Here is a 17,367-nt window from a genome sequence, read left to right as displayed (position 1 = left end):
GTAATAATAACGGTCCAAAATAACGTGAGAAAGGGACGCTAACCTACCACAAAGGGACACAAAGTGACTACAAAATGACCACAGAGACCCAAAACGACCCCAAAGAAAACAAAAATGGCGGAAAAAGAGACTCACATGACTACAAAGAGATGCCAAATCCCACAAAGAGACAAAATTCCACAAAGAGACTCAAAATGTATTTTATGTAATGCATTTTCCCAAGGAAGGACGCCTAACACGCTCTGGTTTATTGGCATTTCTTTAAACCAATCACAATCGTCTTGGCCGGAGCTAAGCGCCGTATGGAGCAATGGCGCCTCTGCAAAATAGCCTTCGGGAAGGAACTTGTTTGGTGGAACATGTGTACGTTCGAAGAAAACTCAGATTGGACAGATAGTCTAGCTAGCAGTCTGGATTTACCCTGCAGAGATCTGAGGAGCAGTTAACCATAGTCCTCAGAAATCCACCGGAGTTTAAAATGGCAACACAAAAGAAGCCCAAGGCAACAGATATCCGCCCTAAATGACTGAAATCCGGCAGAAGTAGAACGTCGAGGATATAGACTAATAATCTTTAAACCAGTGTTTCTCAAATGGGGGTACTTTGGAGTACTGCAGGGGGTACGGGATTTTTTTTTTAATCCTCCTGTTGTCCTCGGGTCAAATTTGACCCGTTTTCAAAGTTTGTATATCACAAATATCGGATTCTTTCAACCAAATTGCCCAAAACTAACACAGAAGTTTCCATATAAGAAACAGGCTGTGATTAACCACCAACATACGTATGTTACTCTGATCTTAACTATTAGTCAACATTATTCATAATTTCTGGGTTTTTATAACTCAATAATTAGTTATAATTTAATATGAATTAGGTTTATTGACCATTACATCCAAAAATAAGTGTAAAACTAGGGGTAATATGTTGGAATGAAGTTGGCTAAGAAGATGTAACACAGAATTGGCTGATAGTTTATACTTCAGGTTCATATATGTGCAAATAGACGGACAACACAAGGGTTCATGTTCATTTAAAAAATATCAGTTATGCATAATTCCTTAAATAATTATACTAACGGATTCTTAATATTTGAAATTGTAACTGAAAGTGTTTTTCAGTTACAATATAGTTTATTAAATCAGACACTGATAGCGCAGCACTGTATTGTGCCTCTTTATATATCTACACTGTACCTTTGATTTAAATTTACAGCTAACATCTCAGAGTATCTTACTGTTTTAATGTTATACAGGATCCTGATGTAAATCAATGCATTCTGGGAGAAAATAATAATATTACAGCACTATCTGCGAATGTTACAGATTACAGGTATTTACTGTTAATACAAATGCATCTTTGGAAAATAAAGGAAAAGGTGGGAATTACACTGCAGCTAGTATATTACTGTAAATTCAAATATACGAGAAGAAAGAAACTGTATGTCTATTTACAGTAAAATACCATAAAAACAGTATGCTTACTGTAAATAAACAGTAGTTTACCGGAGAAGCTGCTGCCAAAATATATCTGTACATTTACGGTGAAAACTTTACAGTGTAGGCTTTTTTTTATTTTCTACCAAAAATGTTTTGCGCTGGTCAGGGGGCCAAAAATATTAAATAAAGGGGGGTACCTTCATGAAAAAAAAATTGAGACCCATTGCTTTAACCCTTGTGTTGTTGAAAGAAAGAAAAAAACACTTTTATTGTGTTTTTTCAACATTGTGGTATTTTTTTTCTCCAACGTTTTTGTCACTTTTCCCAATATTTTGTCGTTTACATTTTCAGTGCTTATTTTTGACGAAATCTGACCCGAGGACAACAACATTACATTACATGTCATTTTGCTGGCGCTTTTATCCAAAGTGACTTCCAATTAAGTGCTTTCAACTCTGAAGGTGCAAACTCCAGACAACAAGTAGTAAGTGCAAGTACATTAGCTTTAAATAAGCAAAACTACACAGAGCCATATGAAAGTGCAGCTTCAAGAAATATATATACATTTTTTTTTTGTTTATCCAAGGTGTAGTCAGAAGAGATGTGTTTTTAGCCTTCAGCGGAAGATGTGTAGGCTTTCGGCCATCCTGATGTCAATAGGGAGCTCATTCCACCATTTAGGAGCCAGGACAGAGAACAGTCGGGATTTGGTTGAGTAATTGGTTGTTCCTCGCTGTGAGGGGGCAACAAGCAGGTTGGCTGATGCAGAGCGGAGTGGGCGTGTTGGGGTATATGGTTTGACTATGTCCTGGATGCAAGCTGGGGCTGATCCGTTCGTGGCCCTGTATGTAAGTACTAGTGTCTTGAAGCGGATGCGGGCCGCAGCTGGTAACCAGCGAAGGGAGCGGAGGAGTGGTGTAGTGTGAGAGAACTTGGGGAGGTTGAAGACAAGTCGAGCTGCTGCGTTCTGAATGAGCTGCAGGGGCCGGATGGCACATGCAGGCAGGCCAATCAGGAGGGAGTTGCAGTAGTCTAGACGCGAGATGACTAGAGCCTGAACCAGATCCTGCGTAAGAAGGGGACGTATCCTTCTGATGTTATGCAGCATGTATCTACACGATCGGGTAGTTGCAGCAATGTTGGCAGTGAAGGAGAGTTGGTCATCAAGTGTCACACCCAGGTTTCTAGCAATCTGGGAGGGGACTACCACAGAGTTGTCAATTGTTATAGTCAGGTCTTGGGTAGGAGAGCCCTTCCCTGGAAGGAAAAGGAACTCAGTCTTGTCAAGGTTGAGTTTCAGATGGTGTGCGGACATCCAAAAAGAAATGTCAGTCAGACAGGCCGAGATATGTGCTGCTACTTGAGTTTCAGACTCCGGAAAGGAAATAATTAGTTGGGTGTCATCTGCGTAGCTGTGATAAGAAAAGCCGTGCAAGTGAATGACAGACCCGAGGGTTAAACCTTTTGCTCCTCTGCTGTGATTGGTCACTTTGTGTTTTATAACCGTATGCTTAGATGTGCCGTGGGAAAAAAGGAAGCCAGACACTGTTAAAGAAGAGCACCCTCCCGTCGTCCATAGTTTATAAGACGTGTGATTTGTTTGCAATTATGCGCTGAAAACCTTCACACAAGTGGACTTATCATACAGGATGAAGCACTGCTGAAGAATCCCTCTGTAAAGTACCAAATGCTCAAGTGTTTCAGGGGAGCAGCTGCAGTGCAGAGCTACACTACAAAGCTCCCAGGTGTGTGTGTGCGGTAGTGTGTGTGTGGGTGTGTAAGTGCTCCCCCAGGACGTCAGTGTAAATGAATAGTGTGTCCTCAGTCAACCTCCCCTAAATACAGCTTTTACTGTAAGCCAATATTAAATGGTGCAATGCTATAGCTTTCCTTAGAATCTTTCCTCTGGTTAAAACGCCTAAAGAAGTAACTTATAAACTCACGACTGCAGGTGCACAAGAGCACCTTAGATATATATGGATCTGACAAATTTGATTAACCTGGTATTGAGTTTTTGGAGTAATTAAACTGCCGTTTTTTTTTTTTTTGCTACAGCTTTCAGAGGAAAACTCAAAATTAGGGAAATATACAGTATATACAGTACAGGCCAAACGTTTGGACACACCTTCTCATTCAATGCGTTTCCTTTTTATTTTCATGACAATTTACATTGTAGATTCTCACTGAAGGGATCAAAACTATGAATGAACACATATGGAATTATGTACTTAACAAAAAAGTGTGAAATAACTGAAAACATGTCTTATATTTTAGATTCTTCAAAGTAGCCACCCTTTGCTTTTTTATTAATAAGGGAAACAATTCCACTAATTAACTCTGACAAAGCACACCTGTGAAGTGAAAACCATTTCAGGTGACTACCTCATGAAGCTCATTGAGAGAACACCAAGGGTTTGCAGCGCTATCAAAAAAAGCAAAGGGTGGCTACTTTGAAGTCTCTAAAATATAAGACATGTTTTCAGTTATTTCACACTTTTTTGTTAAGTACATAATTCCATATGTGTTCATTCATAGTTTTGATGCCTTCAGTGAGAATCTACAATGTAAATAGTCATGAAAATAAAGGAACACATTGAATGAGAAGGTGTGTCCAAACTTTTGGCCTGTACTGTATATATATATTTTTTTGTTTTGTTTTGTTTTGTTTTTTTGGTTTCGTGATTACGCCCCCAATCCGTGAATCAGAATGCATCTAGCCAATCAAATAATTTCTAAAACTGCATTAACTGGCTTTCATTGAATGATGGTGACACTGGCTGAGTACTTCTAGTGATTTTTTACTGAAAAATGTGATGCCATTTCATTTGGACTTAAAGTATTTATTTTCTAATTCTTTAAATTGTGCAATGTGCATTTACTTATTTCTGTGCTTTTCTTAAAACAAGTTCAAAATTCACATATTCATACATTTATTAAAGCAATGCACTTGCATAAAGCTATTGCCACTTTGTTTGAAAACGCATTACAAATTGTGATTTCTTCGGCCATTCTAGTTCGAATTCCCTGAAGAAGGTGCTGGGCATTTTCAGCTTCTTATTGCCCTCCAAAATGAAGGCTTTTATACTCAGTCGTTCCAATGTACACTTCTTTAACGCTAATAGATGTACGTATGTTTCCACCATTTTTTATTGTAGATTATTATATGTTACCAGCAGGGTTCAAAATTAGCACCATCTACTAGCCAAATGCTGGTAAAATATGCAATTGGCTGGTAGATTTGCTTCACTCACCAGCTAAAAAAACCCAATGATAATCTATTGAGTGGCTTGTAATATTTGAACATTCACTAGCCATTTAGCTGGTGGACAAAAAAGTTAATTTTGAACCCTGGTTACCAAAGTCTGTCTGTGATCCTGTGAGAACATTATAAACCCAACCAAAACGGACGTTTAAAAGATGTTAGGAATCTGGGACTTTTAGACCCTGTATCACTTCCTCTTTCATGGGCGCCGCCAAGAGTCTATTTCAAACTAGAGATGCATTCAACATCTGCTTCTTTAATGCTTGTGAAGGCTTTACAGGTGTAGCAGATAGCTGAGCCTCATGCTTTAAAAGAAGTCGTTTCAAGGTAGACAGCTTATCAAAATAAGAGACAGGGGTAACAGTTTATAATAACCATCATTAAATTAAATAGTACATTTATTTTACTGTTAACAAACAATGAAATGATGATTTATAATGTTTCCTAATTATAAGTAATGTTATAATTTATGTTATGTTATCATTAGTTTAGTGTAATATAAAATATGTTCATAGATTTAGACAGATGGTTAGGACTTTGTGAATGCTTAATAATTATTTCATAAACCATCTATTAACATTATCTGGATGGCTATTATAAAGTTGCAACTAATGCTTATAATATTTTGTTAATGATTAATAAGTGGTTTATAAAGCAACAAGTAACATTAATGTGGCCCCATTTTTTTTCTTGGCAATCTATAAAAGATATGATTATTTGATTATTTGAACACTGATAAAAGCTATTTAAATAATGTTTATAGTTGCTTTACAAAGTCTTAATTAACTATTAACAAGGTAATGTATTCATCAGATGCAACTTTATAATTGCCATCCAAATCATGTTTATTGACGGTTTATGAACGGTTTCTTAATCATTAACAAATACTTATTATAACAATACAAAATTTTAAGATTTGGGCAACAGTAACACTCTGTTAAAATAACATAAATTATAGCCTAAGTAATAATTAGTCAAACTTATTAATGATTATTTTATTGTTAGTTAACAGTAAAATAACTATTATCTTAAGTTTAATTAACTATCAATTTACCATTTATTAGCGATGGTTATTGTAAAGTGTAATCGAGACGGGTGTTGTGGAAACACTCATTTCTCAGGTTAAGCTTTTAGAGAAATTAAATCATATGACGTAATATAGGAGATATTATTTTACTGTATGACTTTTGTTTTATCTCTTACATTCCTACTGAAAACTCCTATATGTTAAAGCTATGTTTCTTATATTTCTGTGTCAACTTTTCTTGACCCTGGTTTCATGACTCTGTTATGAAAAGTGTTTTTGACTTGTTTTTCTGCCTACGTGCAGTTTTGAGCGTCTGTCCACAACTATGTCTGGGAGTCACTCCAACAACTGTTGGAGTTGGAGTGACCTTATATGGGGATGCTGGTTGCTGGGATGGCCAATGACAAGTGTGCGCATGTTTTGTGCCTATGTGTAAAAGGAACGAAACCTATCCGGTCTCCCTGAAGATTCTTTGATTCCACAAATCGACCTAAGAAAATCCACAACATTCTCCTTCAACACTTGTGTCCAGCAGAAAAGAGCAATACTTTAAGAGAAGAATAAAAAAGTGACTCACCTGGGCTTCGTTGTCTTTGAGCAGCCGTTTTGTCCGAGCTCCGCCAGGGTCATCAGTCACGTTAAGAATCACCACGCTCTTCTTATCCCAGCCGATGAACGAGCCGTCCGTCATACCCTCCACCATAGCCAGGAAGTCCTCGTAGCCGTGGTGACGCGTGGTCACCACAGAGAAGGAGGTCCAGTCGTACTCTTCAAGCACCTCGAAGATGACCTCGAGCTGGAGGGAGGTGGAGCAGGTGAACTGGAGGTAGATGGAGCCGCTTTCCTGGAAGCATTGACAGACAACATGAAGCCATGAGTACATGTGGGCATTTTGGTTCATATTGTCCCTAAATAAATGTTACAGTTTATCAAATACAGACAAAGGTCAATCAGAAAAAAGGCGGATAACAAATCAATGTTACCAGTTCTGCCTGCTCAAGCTCGTTGCTTCCTTTTTAGACAGAATTTTAGAAAGGTTCCCGCATCCCAAGATTTCAGCAGTTTCTTTCGTGGGTTTAAAAGTTATCATAACCAGGGTCACATGGAATCTGCGGACGCAGAATTCCTCAGATTTTCCTCAGATTTTCCTCAGATTTTCCTCAGATTTTCCTCAGATTTTCCTCAGATTTTAAAAAATTTAAAATAAAACTCAGAATGCTAACACATCTCTGCCCCAAGCAGAAAACCAGTCCGCAAAATTTCGCAGATTTTCATTCTGGATTCCTGCTGAAAAAATTGGGGTCTGATCATAACTGAGTTATGAAGATAATACTCTGCTGTAATAAACCATAGTTTTCCTTTAAGTTAAGTTTAAAAACAAAAAAGCCAACAGGATGCAGTCCAGTTTCCAGCATGAAGTCAGAAACTACATGCATCTGTTAGCCCAACTGGGTGAATAGCATGCAGAGAGTGATGAAGAAACCAACACTCAGCTTTCACCTAAACTTGTCTGTATTGGATATTTAATGCATTAACGATATGACCCAAAATAAACGTTTGCACAGTTATAAACACACTCAGTCCAAGATACACAGTTAGCACTACTGCCATCTCATCGTCATTCACATAAAACTGCAAGGGTGATGGGTTGATTAATTAAGAAGCTTTATTGTATTTTTTGTTTTGTTGCTGTAGTGAGTTTTACTTTTATCCCCTAGGACAGTTGTGTTACATGCTACTTCAGTCTTTAGTCCAGGCAGACAAGCTAACAAGCTATCAAAAAGTATTGGCATTGGCATTCGCCGTAAATCGTAACTGCCGTGGACATAATTCAGAGACCGTTGGACTCAATGCTGCAAGTCTCCCAGTTATGTTGAAGTGTATCCATACAGTAGCAGTCTAGTTCTTGACATTCTCATGCAGTTCAGCTCTTTTCTTTGCCTCGTGGCTGACTAACTTCTGTTTTCCTCAAAAAAAAGTCCTTGACTTTTGAACGAGGCTTTCAGTGTCAGTGAAAGAAACAGTGATGGCCTTCTTCCGGCTCCGAGTCACATTTAGTGTAATCTGGATAAATGAGCCGCTTGCTGGTTGAAAGAGGAATTAATTTCTTTCTTTCTTCCATTGTAAATTTCTCGGATCTAGAACAAAGGAAGAATCCATATAGGAGAGTTTGAATGAATGTGAGCTTAAACACTGAAATAAAGCAAAGGACTTATCATGACAGTATGAATATTCCTTGGCAATTTTCTTCGACATTGTCCAAAGTTTTCAGGAATGTTGTTAACAATTAATGACTTCTCCCTTCCTGAGTATAAAATAAAGAGGCAGTGAGGCATGTGTTTAAACCAATCATCGAGAATCTGCAGCTTTGTGTACATGTAGATCAGGAGTGTCAAACTCAATTTTACTAAGGGCCACACTGGAAAATGAGATTCGCATCAAGGGCCAGAGGTGTAGTTTATTGACATGCTTTTATTTAGAAAAAGTCAAATATCTTTGACTGTGTTATTGCATGTCTTATAAATTATTTTCACTTACAGTGTGGTGTTAAATAAAACCCTAAAAATGTCTGGAAAAAAGTTCCTAAGCCCTCATAGAAAAAAATGCCAAAAATATAGAAAAACTTAAACGTTGGGAAAAAGTGGCAAAAATGTGGAAAAGAAGTGCCAAAAGCGCAGGCAAAAGTGACAAAAACTTCAGAAAAAGCGTCAAAAACTAGGTGGCCCGAAATCTATCGTGAACCTACATTGATATGCGGGCCGGATTAAAATCTGCGAGGGGCCAGATTTGGCCTGCGGGCCTTGAGCTTGACACGTGTGATGTAGATGATCAAAAAGGAAAGTCTGCGCCTTCCCGTGTCGACAGGAATCACCTCAGGTTACGCTGCTCTGAACTAGGTCAAATTTCAAACCAGCGTCATCCTGATTTATGATGTGATGTTAGATTGAAGATGTTAGAGTAGAGTGTACAGGGAATGTGGTATGGGTGTAGTCCAATGTAAAGTACATTTGAGGTACATGTACTTTACTTGAGTCTTTTCTTTTCATGCCACTTTCTACTTCTACTCCGCTACACTAGAGAAATATTGTATTTTTTACTCTACTACATTAATCTGACAGCTTTAGTTACTTTACAAATTAAGATGTATGCACACAAAACACATCTAGTTTATGAAATATGATGTTTTATTATAAACTAATTAATAAACTAGCCAACAATATAACAGCCTACAAGTCCAGCTGAAATGATTAAACCATTAAACACACAACTGTTTGGATCGTTTCCAGTTTCTAAAATGTGAGTGTTTTGCATTGAGTCCTTTTACTTTTGATACTAAGTACATTTTCCTGATGAAATGTATTTTTACTTAAGTAACATTTTCAATGCAGGACTTTTACTTGTAACAGAGTATTTTTACAGTGTTGTATTAGTAATTTTACTTAAGTAAACTTCTTCCACTGTAGTCTGAAAGACAAAACCTTTTCGTTCCCCCTTATAAATACTAGCACTCTGGGAAAACACCAGAAAAAAGGAATGACTGGCACTGCGTCATAGTTTTTCGAAGCACTGTTGACACAAGGTTGATTGATTCTTGCCGTGTGTCAGGAAAGAAATGCATGACTCAGTGTCCCAAAGGCAATTTAGAACTGATTAGAGTTTAGGTATTTAAATGTTTCTCAAATGCAAAGCTACTCCGGAGGCAAATAATGCCTGTTGTGTTGAAGCCCGATAGGCGGGGTCACAGAACAGTAGCTTTTTCAGCCAAAGTCACATTTGACAAACACAGTGGAAAAGGAAAGACACCTCGTGCGACTTCAAAGCCAACTCAACTCCCACCTTAATTACAGCCGCTTTTGATAATGGATATTTTCTGAATCTGACATTTCAGTGCCAAGCCGAGCGTGTTACATTAAATCTTACCATAGCTGAACTTACACTTACGTAGAAATCACAATAAATACATGAGACTGTCAAAAAGATCCACTTAGAAACAAACCTAATCTGTCACGCTAAACGGCTTTGTTACCTTAATGTAGTTACTGCTAATGTCTGTCAGCAAAACATTACCTTTTTGTCACACACAGATTAGCCAGTTAGAGTGCTGAACACCCATTGGTCTGCAACAATGGGCAAGGAAGTAGAGAAGTCATCATGACTAACTGGATTGTGCATTGGAACTTGTTTTGATCCATTGATTTGAACCCTAACCTCCATTAAACAGTATACTGATTGTAATTGCCAATACACTTTTTCTCAGTTGTACACTGGATATACACAACGTTCCACTTCCGGGATTGCTCCGGTGCCGCCGGAAATTCCGCCGGATGTCACTCTTTTCGGCCGGATGTCCGTTACCTTCCGCTTCCTTTGTGTTGGCGTTCTAAACGCCCATTCGATTTCTGAGGACTATGGTTAACTGCTCCTCAGATCTCTGCAGGGTAAATCCAGACAGCTAGCTAGACTATCTGTCCAATTCAGTTCCTTTCCGAGGCTATTTTGCAGAGGCACCATGGCTTCGATCGGCGCTTGGCACCGCCCAAGATGATAGTGATTTTTTTTTTTTTTAAAGATAATTTTTTGGGGGATTTTCCCTTTAATATGCAGTGACAGTGGATAGACTTGAAAGGGGGAGAGAGATGGGGGACGACACGCAGTATTCAGCCAACATGGGGCGAACGCTCTTACTGGGTGAGCTAGAGGCCGCCCCAATAGTGATTGGTTTAAAGAAATGCCAATAAACCAGAGCATGTTTTTCTCCCATCCCGGAATGCTGTGTGGACTCGCCAGACCCTCCTCTGCAGCGCTGTGGAGGAAGGTCTGGCAATGCGAGACTATACACTGGACTACTGAAATACTCAAACAGTGTGCACTAGGAAAATCTAATTTTATACACATTTTCTCTACTCAGGAATCAGAAGCAGTTTGGATGCTGATGGGCTTAGCAACAGTGACAGAACTAGAGCAATTCTGACAAAATGTTCCTCTTCTTCATTACTGCTTAGTGATGAGGCCAGAGCAGCATGTTCTATGATGTGTGTAGCATTTAGAAAATAACTTTGTCCTACAAGGGACTTCAGTCGAAATGCAACTACATATTCTTCCACTCAGCTCTACTTTCTGGTGCCAACACTACGAGGTACAGGCCTCTGTTACAGATGGTGGCTGTTATACATCGATATTACTCACAGGCCTGAAGCGTTTGTCACATCCAGAGCTGAAATGTACATTTCCGTGAAGAGTAATGTCTGAAAAAAGGAGCCTTGCTTCAAGTCTGTGCCAGCTCTTGCTCTGATGAGAACCTAATGTGGTGTAAAGAAGTGAGGCAATAACTTCTGTTTTCTAAAATTGGTACGTTTAACTAAAGGGCCTTTAGGTTAATGTGACAGTATTATAAGTATTAGTGCTGATTAGTGCTGGTCTTAAAGCTCCTCTATTTGTATATTGACAATGGATCAACTTGCGGCTGATACTGAGTACTGATCTGATACCAGTGTGTTAAAAAAGACATATATTTTAATATGTTTTAACAGCTGTATTATACTATCCCTGTATGGATGTAATATGATTGACGTCCTCCCTACGCGGCCAGCTGCGTTCTTATACAGCGGCCGTCAACGTGGAGCTTACAGCAAAACAAATGTGGAATGCTTACGAATTACAGTGCTTAACTTTTCTTAGCTTTTTGAACGAATGGTTCATGAGAACAGGCTGATCTCTAAATTGTCCTGAGTAAGGGCTTTAAATTAACACACGCCAACCCGCCAAACACAGGTACTTTATTTGGCGGGTAACATTGTAAAGTTACTAGCCAATTTGGCCGGTGAAGAATGAAGCAAATAACTCTGCGTCTGTTTGATTTGCAGACACAATGCAACAGGTCAGTGTTACCAGATTAGTCCGTTTTCCGGAAAGAAATTTGGGCGGTTTTGTGTGGGTGTTTGGCTTGGAAACATAATCTTTATCTGTCAACACCATGTCGTGACGCATCAAACGACCGTTGGCTACGTGCTTAGCGTGTGCGGTATCCATTAGCAGCTACGGTGAAACGGAGAAGACGAACGGAACAAAACAAACCAGAGGAGATATTTTTCGGGAGTTAAGAAACCAGAAGAGCAAAAGAGGAAGGCTGCAGACCCCGGGGACAATAAAGAGTTTGTACACAAAGACCGAGGATCTGAGCATATCCAGAGAGGCACAGAATCAGAAGGAGATTTTTATAACGTTGCATGATCTTTATCTTCTGTTCACCTTTAAGGTGTTATTATAACATGATGGTTTTGAAAGTACATGTTTATATTTTTAACATTTTAATGTATATCTGCCATCAACCCAAATAAAAACTATTTAAAGAAACATTGATGTTTAAATGTATTCAGTGGGACTCATAATCCTGGTTTATTTTCCCTGTAGAAAAATTGGCTAGTGGAAAATCTGATTGGCCGGTAACTTTGAAAATCTACTGGCCATGTTGGCTGGTGATCAAACAAGTTAATTTAAAGCTCTGGTCCTGAGATAACTTGTTATGATTTGACACTATAAAATTTAATTGTTTTGGTTTTACGACTATATACTTTCTGGTTGAGTCTCCCCACTCTCATCAAACCCATTTCCAGCAGATGTTTTCAGTGAAAATACTTGAATAATCCCATGATCCCATGATCTAAACAAATATGTCCCAGATTTCTGCTTGGAAAAAAACTGCTCGTCGTTTAGTCTGTGTGTTTGTTTTTAATGATATAAAGGCATTTAATGATTTTATTTAGACAGTGACAGAGAGAAAAGAGGACAGAGAGGGGAAGACATGCAGCTTCCTGCTCAACACCAAACAACTAGTCTCGCTTTGCCAGACTTTCCTCCACAGCGCTGCCGAAGAGGGTCTGGCTAGTCCACACAGCATTCCAGGATGGGAAAAAAACGTGCTCTGGTTTATTGGCATTTCTTTAAACCAATCACAATCATCTTGAGCGGTGCTAAGCGCCGGAAAAAGGCGCAGTGCCGCTGCAAAATAGCCTCGGGAAGGAACTTTTTTTGGTGGAACATGTTTACGTTTAATAGTTGTTGTAGTCGTGCAACAGAAAACTCAGATTGGACAGATAGTCTAGCTGAGTTTCTGGATTTACCCTGCAGAGATCTGAGGAGCAGTTAACCATAGTCCTCAGAAATCCACCAGAGTTTAAAATGCCAACACAAAGGAAGCGGAAGGCAACAGATGTCTGGCCTAAATGAGTGAAATCCGGCAGAATTTCCCTCGGCAACGGAGCAATCCCAGAAGTGGAAGTGTCGTGGATATAGACTACCAAACAGCAGACAGACAAAGTTTTGGAGTAGCACGTGAACATAGTGGAGCATTCAGGAATTAGTTGAAACAAAAACAGAACAGAGCTAAAAAGGACAGTGAATATTGGACTTGCATTTAAAAACGCAATTATGCAAACAATTGTGACGCAATAAACCTTTTCAGCAGGTGGTCGGTTTTTGTTCGTACTATGAAACAGAATCCTGCCGGTGCCGCTGGGTCAACTGGTAATTCTTCAGTCACTTTACTCATTATTTCTTACAGTCTGCGTTTCATCTTCTAAGCCATCTTTTCAGTCCAGAACAATAACATTTAAAAGGCTTGATGATGCAATGTTAAGTAATCCAATTTTCTACCTGTGGCTCTCGTCCCAGGCTGGCCCCTCCCCCTACGGCAACCACGGGAACTCCCGTCTGGGCGGAGACAAACTCCAGCATGGGGGCCAGGGGGGCACGGTTTGGCGGCGGCGGTCGCTCCTCCTCGAACACCAAACCCTGGAAGTAAAACAAAGGTTGCACCATGACACAAAGCACGTGAGACAAAGGGCATTACATCAGCCTCATTGAGACGCAATTTCATAAGCTTCTCATCACAATTTCATTCATCAAAGCTGCCGCTTCTTTTATTCCAATACACCAACCTTTGAGAATAAATGAAAGGGAGAACAAGTGAGCAAATCACATTAGAACAATGTATACGTTCACAAGATGCCCCCCAGTATTCAAGATAACAGCTTATAATCTGATAAAGACTGTGTTTTCTTACTCTGCTAAAACATATCTGGACTGCTGAAGTAACTGATTCTTTCTTTTACAAGTTTAATGAAGTAATGAAACAACTGTTGGAGGCTTTAAAAAAACTGGAACTCCTGTGCTTCACTGATTGGCAATCAATGTTCACAGAGATAAAAATCGGAGTCAAGTCTCAGCAGTGGACTGGCATCCTGTCAGGACGAGAGTGTGTGTGTGTGTGTGTTGTAGCTGCACAACGTAAGCTGCTTCACACACACCACAAAAACAACAGATAAGCTCCTGGTTTATTTGGCCACCACAGCTCCCACGGGGCTTACTAATATAACAGGTGTTGCTGTTGCATACATGCTGAACTAGTGCCGCAAACAAGCCAGGTTTTGTACGAACGTTCGGGAAACTTTTTTTTTTTGCATTTTAAGAAAGAACTGTCAGCAGCGGTAATGAAGTCAGGATAAATGCATGAAGTTCTGGAAATTGCCATTACCTTCCGTAATGATATGAGGAGGAGCAATAGTAATTCGAGACTGGCTTGATGACTTAACACTTGTTTTCTTGTAGCGATTCGGGAGAGCAAATTGAAGCCGACAGCTCAATTCTCACAGAGAAGCATTTGATATGGTAATAGGCTAGTGACAGGACCTGGAAATAAGATCGCAAGTGTTACTTAAGAGAGTTACTATACTTAATCTGAGACGTTTGCAACACCTTTCCACTGTTCTGACATGAAAACAAATAGAGAGAGAGAGCGAGCGAGAGAGCGAGAAAGATTAGATGAATAAATAGATACATACAGTGCCCTCCACAATTATTGGCACCCCTGTTTAAGATGGGGTCATGGACTTCTAAAAATTCTCCTTTTTTTTTAAACAACATAGAACTCAAATGCAAAAAAAGAGAAAAATCCAACCTTTTATTTAAGTATATTACTTTGGTGGTAAAAAAAAAAAATCGCATTTAGAAAAAGAAAACTTGAAATCATGTGTCCCACAATTATTGGCACCCCTAACAATTCCGCTGAAAAATTTAATAGATTTTTTTTTAAATATATTTTTCTGTAGTTGCTAAAGTTGGTCAGGGTATCTAGGAACTTTTAAATAGTAATTCATGACTTCCTGTTTCCCTGGGGTATAAATATGACGTGACACAGAGTCCTAATTCTCTTACCCATTTGTCAACATGGCAAAGACAAGAGAACACACAATTCAAGTAAGGCAGATGTGTGTCGACCTTCGTAAGTCAGGCAATGGCTACAAGAAAATAGCCACTCGCCTTAACTTGCCTGTATCTACAGTCAGAGGAATCATTAAGAAGTTTAAAACAACTGGAACAGTGACAAACTAGGCTGGAAGAGGTCCCAAGTTTATCTTGCCACAACGCACAGTGAGGAGGATGGTAAGAGAAGTAAAAAAAAGTCCTAAGCTCACTGTCACAGAATTGCATCAAAGAGTGGCATCTTGGGGGGACGGGTCTCAAAAAACCATCAGACGCTCTCTACATGCCAACAAGCTGTTTGGGAGGCATGCAAGGAAAAAGCCTTTTCTCACTAACACTCACAAACGTAAACGTCTGGAGTTTGCTAAGCGGCACTGGGACTTCAACTGGGATTGTGTGCTTTGGTCAAATGAGACTAAGACTGAGCTTTTTGGCAACGAACACTCTCACACTGGGTCTGGCGTAAAACAAAAGATGAGTATGCCGAAAAGCACCTTCACCACCGTGAAGTATGGTGGAGGATCTGTGATGCTTTGGGGCTGTTTCTCTTCCAAAGGCCCTGGGAACCTTGTTAGCGTGCATGGCATTATGAATGCTTTGAACTACCAAGACATTTTAAATAAAAACCTAACGGCCTCTGCCAGAAAGCTGAAGAGGTCGTCACTGAGTCTTTCAGCAGGATAATGATCCTAAACATGTGGCAAAATCTACACAAAAATGGTTCAGCAGTCACAAACTCAAGGTCCTCCCATGGCCATCTCAGTCCCCAGACCTCAACCCAATCGAAAACCTGTGGGGTGAGCTAAAGAGGAGAGTGCATGAGAGAGGACCCAGGACTCCGGATGATCTAGAAAGATTGTGCAAAGAAGAATGGTCAAAGATCCCTCTTTCTGTGTTCTCCAATCTTGTGACATGTTATAGAAGGAGATTAAGTGCTGTCTTGTTGGCAAAAGGGGGTTGTACAAAGTATTAACATCAGGGGTGCCAATAATTGTGGGACACATGATTTCAAGTTTTTTTTTTCTAAATGTGTGATTTTTTTTTTACCACCAAAGTAATGTACTTAAATAAAAGGTTGGATTTTTCTCTTTTTTTGCATTTGAGTTCTATGTTGTTTAAAAAAAAGGAGAATTTTTAGAAGTCCATGACCCCATCTTAAACAGGGGTGCCAATAATTGTGGAGGGCACTGTACATAATGCAAATTTTTCATAGAAAAATGAATGAATGAATATATGAGTGTGAGAATGAGCAAATGAATCAAGAGTATTGCATGAAGTGTGTTTTATTACCTCCGTCAGTATGATCACAAGCAGCTCTCAGAGTTGAGGTTGCAGACTCCCGTCCAAAAGTGTTATACTATGAATAAATGAGTGGATGAGTGAAAAGATGAGCAAACTGCACAATGAAAATGAACATGACTGAATAACGGGACAGTTTGCAATTCCTTAAAAACTCAGCTGGATGAACAAACACAAGCAAATCATAACAAGACCACGATTTTTAAGGGGTCAGTATGCTGGGGCTTGGGTGGGGCGTGGGGGGTATGTCGGAAAAGGGTTGTAACTCCGAAATGTGTTGTGACAAAGAGAATCCGTCAATCACAATCACTTACTTAGTGGCCACGTGTGCACAGGTAACGTGTTTGGACAAAATATCATACAAACTTGTTCTTTTTAAGCAAACTCTGGCATATAGATGCAAAATTTAGATTAAAACTAGTATCGCATTGCCAGACCATCCTCAACAGTGCAGGGGAGGAGGGTCTGGCTAGTCCACACAGCATGGTCTGGTTTATTGGCATTTCTTTAAACCAATCAAAATCGTCTTAGGCGGGGCTAAGCTCCGGACTGAGCCCCTGTGCCAAAGCAAAATAGCCTCGGAAAGGAACTTGTTTTGGTGGAACTTGTGTACGTTCAAAGGTTGTTTTAGTCGTGCAACAGAAAACTCAGATTGGACAGATAGTCTAGCTAGCTGTCTGGATTTACCCTGCAGAGATCTGAGGAGCAGTTAACCATAGTCCTTATAAATCCACCGGAGTTTAAAATTCCAACACAAAGAAAGTTACGGACATCCGGCCGAAAACAGAGAAATCCGGTGGAATTTCCGGCAGCAACGGAGCAATCCCGGAAGTGGAACATCATGGATATAGACTAGATTAAACCTAACAGTATAGTTAGGATCATGATGACTTGCATTGGTCCATTATAGGTTCCAAGAGAAAACATTGAAGAAGCATTACTAAAATGATCCCAAAAGTAGTTGGGGTCAGACTGTTATTTTGTACATTGCAATTTGTTAAATGTTCCATTCCAGTTTGTGACCTAACGCCTATTTATTGCCAAGCACCTAAACCATAGGCCAAAATTAAAGAAGAAGAGGA

At 39.5% G+C, this 17,367-nt stretch overlaps 1 protein-coding gene across 1 annotated transcript in view; it reads right to left on the bottom strand.

Moving 5' to 3' along the window:
• grin2da (glutamate receptor, ionotropic, N-methyl D-aspartate 2D, a) overlaps nt 1–17,367 on the bottom strand; it is a 176,769-nt gene that overhangs the window by 158,667 nt on the left and 735 nt on the right. The window contains 2 exon segments of the mRNA XM_039820656.1: nt 6,303–6,569; nt 13,379–13,516. Of these exon segments, the coding sequence (XP_039676590.1) occupies nt 6,303–6,569; nt 13,379–13,516 (405 nt within the window).

This window comes from Perca fluviatilis, chromosome 13 (genome assembly GCF_010015445.1).
Source record: "Perca fluviatilis chromosome 13, GENO_Pfluv_1.0, whole genome shotgun sequence".
Classification (NCBI taxonomy): Eukaryota; Metazoa; Chordata; class Actinopteri; order Perciformes; family Percidae; genus Perca; species Perca fluviatilis.
This window is presented reverse-complemented; position numbering and strand designations above follow the sequence as displayed.